The sequence below is a fragment of the Boleophthalmus pectinirostris genome, unplaced genomic scaffold (genome assembly GCF_026225935.1).
Source record: "Boleophthalmus pectinirostris isolate CB_2022bp ecotype Guang Dong unplaced genomic scaffold, ASM2622593v1 HiC_scaffold_6, whole genome shotgun sequence".
Lineage (NCBI taxonomy): Eukaryota > Metazoa > Chordata > Actinopteri > Gobiiformes > Gobiidae > Boleophthalmus > Boleophthalmus pectinirostris.
This window is the reverse complement of record NW_026571447.1, coordinates 15,572,815-15,578,911: the sequence shown is the minus strand read 5'-3', so window position 1 is coordinate 15,578,911 and position 6,097 is coordinate 15,572,815. Positions and strand designations below refer to the sequence as shown.

Below are 6,097 nucleotides of genomic sequence, written 5' to 3'. Positions count from 1 at the left end.
GTTTGAGTAATCCTGCATCATTCTACATCTCAAAAGATCTTGTGATGTCTTGTCAGTAGTTTTCAATTCAATCTTTTACCTTTTGTTCAGAAGAGATTGGTCATTTTATCATTTGAAATTATTCAAATTATTTTAGTGAAGGTGTTTGGAGTACGAATTTCTGTCTTAGGCTGACCATATGACATGTTTTGAAGTTCACAGAAGAAGTCAGCCTAAATATGCAAGGTTTGTGTGTTAAGCACGTGTGATTGAAACACAACAGGACATTAAACAACATTATAACATAACAATAAGCGCAATATGGACACTACAACTAAACAGCAAAGCTGAGTCAAACTTGCGGAATGGATAGGGCCACGATAACCTGCTCCTAATATATCAGGTGCATTAGCCTTGGTACGCCATTCACAGTGAATGCGTCTGTGGATTAACAGCTTCTGACCAATGCTGAACGTCACAGGAGCACGCTGGCTAAAAATGTGAGCCAATCGGCTGCGAGGAGGTGGGGAGTGGGTGGGACTTGTTGGTTACGATCACGGATGTTTCCTTGAACTTTGCTGTCTCGGACCTTCGATATAAGTAGTAAGCCCATATATTCGTTATTAAATCATAATATAAAGATAGGTACGGTGATTTACCCGTAATGTGAGCAGTGTCTATTGTCTAGTTTTCACTGACCGAATGATTTGTTATCTTGCAGTGTGCACATGGCTACTTAGCTTCTAGCTAGCGACACATGATTAGCAGCTTTACCAACCGGCACAGCTAGCTTAAAAGGGCATTTCATGTCATCCTTGTGAAAAATTAGAGCACTGCATTCTAATTGGGTCTTGAAGCATACTCGTCCATTCACCAGCTTTACAACATCCTGTGCATACGTGTTGCCCAACGTTATGTGGATTGTTTGATTTTCTTGTCTTGTTAAATGTTCAGATGTCACAAATGAACAATATTTTCTTCTGTCTGTGAAAGTCTCCAAGAATGGGAAGTGTGCTGGCTGCTAGCTCTCCTAGCCCTGCTCCAGCTGCACCTGGAGGGGGCACAGTTGGGCCTGGGTTGATGTCTGTGCCTCCAGGTTTCACCATGCCCTCTGTGCCCACATCTTCGACTTCTGAACAGTCTGCAGAGGGAGACAGTCCTCTCCCAAACCCAGGCACCTATGAAGAGTGTCATCGCAAATGCAAAGGTTAGAAGTATATATATGTGTATATATATATATATATATATATATATATATATATATACACACACATACATACATACACAACTTCAGGTATACTTCTGATGAGAAAACATTATAGAAAGCAGAAATCTGAAAACAGTGTAATTTAGGGTCTTTAAGCTATTATTGTTCTTGTTGTTTGAATTAACATGTTATAATGTTAATGAACTGGTTAACTGCTATATTTAAAAGTTTTTCTTTCCAGCAAATTACTTTATTAATTAATTATTTGTGAATCCACAATAAACCTCAGTAGCTGATGATGTGATGTGCTTGTGAATCACACTTTTTATTTGTATCTTTCTATTGCAGAGGTATTTCCCTTACAAATGGAGGGAGTGCGGTTGGTGGTTAACAAAGGCTTGAGTAACCACTTCCAAGTTAGCCATACCATAACACTCAGTACTGTGGCGGATTCTGGTTATCGATTTGGTGCTACCTATGTAGGAAGGAAACAAACCAGCCCAACAGAGGTAACAGTCACCAGGCACATTTTAACATGTTGTTTATTAACACAATAAAAAGGCACGTATACTTTATTATAGCCATAACATTGTTTTATACAGTCTTTTCCGGTGATGGTTGGAGATATGGATAATACTGGGAGCCTGAATGCCCAGATTATTCATCAGCTAACATCTGCAGTTCGCTCCAAAATAGCAATTCAGGTACATAAACCTTTTCTGAAGTCCTGTAATGAAGTCTTTATTTCATTGTCTTGATGGCCTGTTTTTCAGACTCAGCAACATAAATTTGTCAACTGGCAGTGTGACATGGAGTACAGAGGAGCAGACTTCACCTCAGCTGTGACACTTGGAAACCCAGATGTATTAGTAGGATCAGGTAGAAAATAACTAAATAAATAATTAATGTTTTTTTTATCTTTGCATCTGACAGTATAATTCAATGAAATTCAATGTTAAAGGTCCTATATTATGCAAAAATTACTCTTCTGAGCTATAAGCTATGCTATAATGTAGTTACTCCATTATTTTTTTGTTTCATTCACATATGTTTAAGTAATCCTGTATTATTAGGCTGTCTATAAGCTGCCAAAAGCTTAAAATGCTGTATTCCACCTTGTTATGTCATGAAGTGATAGTTTCAAAATTACCTTTTGTTCAGTAGAGCTTGGAAATCCCAGAAAAAAGAAATTATCCAGATTATTCTCATGAAGGTGTATGGAGTTTAAAAACACAGTAGAGCACTTCTTGTATTTCCACATGACATCACAAGGTGGAACAATGTTTACTGTTTGAGAGAAGAACTCAGCCTAAATATTTATGGTTTGTGTCTTAAACATGAAACCGAAAACAACTCCAGGGCTGTTTTTGATGAGGAAACAACATTATAACAGAGAACAGAAAAAGGCTTAATATGGCCACTTTAAGGTGTTAGCTTTCAAGCAGTTCTCTTTATGTCCACTGGTTTAAACCGAATCAATCTTTTTTGGTTATGACATAGTAAATATGGTTTCTTATTGCCTTACTAGGTATCTTAGTGACCCACTATCTGCAGTCCATCACTCCATCACTGGCTTTGGGTGGGGAACTTGTCTATCATCGAAGGCCTGGGGAAGAGGGAACAGTCACTTCCTTTTTGGGAAGGTATACAGGTCAGAACTCCCACTGTGATTTATACTTGACCATAACTGACAGACCTTGTATTCCGACCATACCTTCATTGAAGATTTCTCTTTCAGGTGATAACTGTGTCGCTACTTTGACCTTGGGTGGTGGAGGAGCTCATGCAACATACTATCACAAAGCCAATGATCAGGTACATATCTACTACAGTATATCCAAGTCACAAGAATGTACAGAAGGGTAGCTTTTCTCTGGGCTTTTTAGTTACAGGTAGGCGTGGAATTTGAAGCCAATACACGGATGCAAGAGACTGCAACATCATTGGGTTATCAGTTAGACCTCCCTAAGGCTAATTTACTATTTAAAGGTATATTCAGTTATTTTCTATCAGTATATTGACACTGAAGTTTGAATTCTAATGGGTATGTTCTTTTACCTTTAGGTACGATTGATAGTAATTGGGTTGTAGGAGCAACCCTTGAAAAGAAACTGCTCCCGCTGCCCCTTACATTAGCTTTGGGAGCTTTTCTAAACCATCGCAAGAATAAGTTCCAGTGTGGCTTTGGAGTCACTATTGGCTAACCTGGTGGAACATCTCCAAGCTGTTTCCTCATTTTGGACCAGTTTAAACTAATCATGAACAAGAGAGACTCCTTTTGCAATTGTGAGTTTGGGACATCAAAGAGACATTGGAATGGTCAAGCCATGCCTATATTTTGTAGCACTCTGTCTTTCCATGTTGGTGTATAGAGAGGATTTAGAGGGCATCAGACGGATATATTGTCAGACAAAATAAATATAGTAACGTTTTATACATTTGTTGAGTGGTACGTTTATTATAAGTAATTATGATGATTTTCTGCACCAGAGGCTCTAAAACCTTTCACACCTTTCACATGTAAATCTGCTTATTTGCTCTTCTCAGCTACAGGAACATGTCATTCATCCTATCTTTATTTGTTTTACAGTGTTTGACTGAATGGTTTGTGTCATTATTGGGGTATTACCCATATTTAGCCTTTTTATAGTGACATCTGATCTGTTCCTGGTTGGGTATACAAAGTATTGTTACTGTTGGCTAAAAGCATTCCTAATCTGACTCTGTAATATAAATGCAGATTTTGTGAAGACAAATTAAAATATATTTCTTTTTATTCAGGTTACATGGTCACCAAGAAAAACATAGATTAACATGCAGAATTAAAGTATTCATCAACATATAAAGTAAAGTATCCACAAATGATGTGCACATTAGAGTTACAGACAGTAATTTAATTGAATCTACTATGCAAGATTTCCAAAAACATGACCTATCCCCAGACACCATCAATATTCAAATCAAATATTGCTAATAACAATAACAGTTTTAATTCTGTTTTATTCTTAATTACAAAAACATTGGGCATGTCTCCATTATTGATGTTATAATTTGATGTTTTGGTTCTCAAGAAGATAATCCAGAAAGCACAACTTGTATTTGTCCAATATCTGTAGGTTTAGGCACTGGCAACCCAGGTTCAGAGTGCAGGCTACATACACTAAATACAGTAAAGTAAAATGATTATAATATTACTTAGGATCCTGTATGCCTCAGGTAAAATCCAGCACTACTGCATGAAAAGCATCAACAGTCCAAGGAAAATGAGGACTGGAGATGAAATCTTGTCTGGAGCAAAACCAAAAACACTGGTGGGATCAAGACATTGAAAACGTTAGTAATTTGTAACACTAATTTGTGACCCAGTTTTCCATCTTAATTTGTAAATCATTGTGTTCTCCTTTACCAAAACACAAATTACCTTTTGTCCTTTGTGGTTTTGTGCGAATGAGTAGTTCTGCAAATATTTAATCTTTAATTAGATGAGATAAAATATTGGTAATATGGATAATATAGTAGTACATTCATCTCTATCAAATGGTAAATGTCCATTGTGTTACCTTATGTCGTCATCTGTGGTGTGAGGGCAGTGGGTTGTGGGGGTCGTAGCTGTAGTCCTGCAAAATAAAATCGGGGTTAGTCATTGTGGTAGATACATTGAGACTCATTTGAGATTGTTTTCATCCAATCTCTATGCCCTGCTTTTAATAAGGTGAATAGCATGCAGTCTGCAGTTTGTACAGCAGAGGGTAGTGTCCCACTTTGATGAAAAGTGGTGGGAGTCAAGTCTAGTGCTTTTACCTGTGTTAAATTGAGACAACAGTTTTTTTACATTTTCAAAAACAAAACATATCTTACTTGGGTGAGCATGGTCCCTTATCATTATCATTGTATTGATATGGATATTCTGGTGGACATGGAAGTTCATCAATATAGTTCAATGGACTAACATCTAAAAAGTAAAATCAATATTAAAATAACATGAATAAAACCTTCAAATATACAATAATATCTGTAATACCTTCAAAGAACACATTAAACACAGCACTTCCTCCTTTCAGAAAGTGTCTTAACAGCATTTTCTCAAATGGTATAAAATGCTTTAAGCCAATCTTTGGGCCAAAGAAAACAGTTTCATTATAATCATCAATATAATAGGTTCCATGGTCTTCGGGTTTTCCCCAGCGGTAGGTGCCTGTATCAAAGAAACTTGTATCAAGACTCAGTTATCTCATTATTAATTGTATTCAGTGATTATTCTCTTACCATTTCCATTCACCCGCTGCAAGTCTGAGGTGGTACTTCTCTCATAAGACATGTGACTCTGAATGTTCAAACTTTGGTCTATCAGTTGTAGAGTCACCTGGGAATCTGGAACTGGCCATGTCAGTTCATTATCATATTTGCCAGAAACAAGCTGAATAAACATTCCAATAAATGGATGTTCCATTGATACTCCAAAGGAATATCGATATCCTAGGCTTGAATAAACGTTATAGCTATAAATGGTGAAACCTTGTGAACTTTGATTGTATATTTCCATAAAATTGTCAATCTGGAGGGTTGCATGTGGACACTGAATCTCAGAAAAATTTATATCATCAATGGAAATGCCTCCTGTTGATGGCAGTCCTCCTCTTCGCACTTCAAACTCCACCTGAAAGGCCTTGAAAGTCTCTATCGGGACATACTGGATCTGCCAGTTTGTGGTTTGTGGACCTGAATGTAGAGAAAAGTGTACTAGTGATCACATCACATTTGATTCAACAGTCTCTGTCTTTGCTGCTGTTGTTACCGGATATCCTCCCAATGAGACGGTGCTGTCCTACAAAATCCTCTTCATTTTCAAACTCTCGGATCCAGATGTTAAGAATGTTGGATTCACTGTTTGTGTGATAGTAATAAAACTGC

The 6,097-nt window shown here is 37.2% G+C and overlaps 1 protein-coding gene across 1 annotated transcript; it reads left to right on the top strand.

Annotated features, from left to right (window-relative positions):
* The first annotated feature begins 504 nt into the window (after nt 1-504).
* Nucleotides 505-3,620, top strand: LOC110174328 (mitochondrial import receptor subunit TOM40 homolog). The gene is made up of 9 exons (XM_020940424.2): nt 505-582; nt 973-1,186; nt 1,535-1,695; nt 1,789-1,890; nt 1,960-2,065; nt 2,715-2,837; nt 2,925-3,001; nt 3,073-3,175; nt 3,251-3,620. The coding sequence occupies exons 2-9, from the start codon at nt 982-984 to the stop codon at nt 3,388-3,390; spliced, it is 1,017 nt and encodes a 338-aa protein (XP_020796083.1). The 5' UTR covers nt 505-582; nt 973-981; the 3' UTR covers nt 3,391-3,620.
* Nucleotides 3,621-6,097: the final 2,477 nt, after the last annotated feature.

Coding starts and splice junctions, on each gene's coding strand:
- LOC110174328 (XM_020940424.2), top strand. CDS start 982: ATGGGAAGTGTGCTGGCTGCTAGCTCTCCTAGCCCTGCTCCAGCTGCA. Junction 1,891..1,959: donor GCTCCAAAATAGCAATTCAG/GTACATAAACCT, acceptor CCTGTTTTTCAG/ACTCAGCAACATAAATTTGT. Junction 2,066..2,714: donor AGATGTATTAGTAGGATCAG/GTAGAAAATAAC, acceptor TTGCCTTACTAG/GTATCTTAGTGACCCACTAT.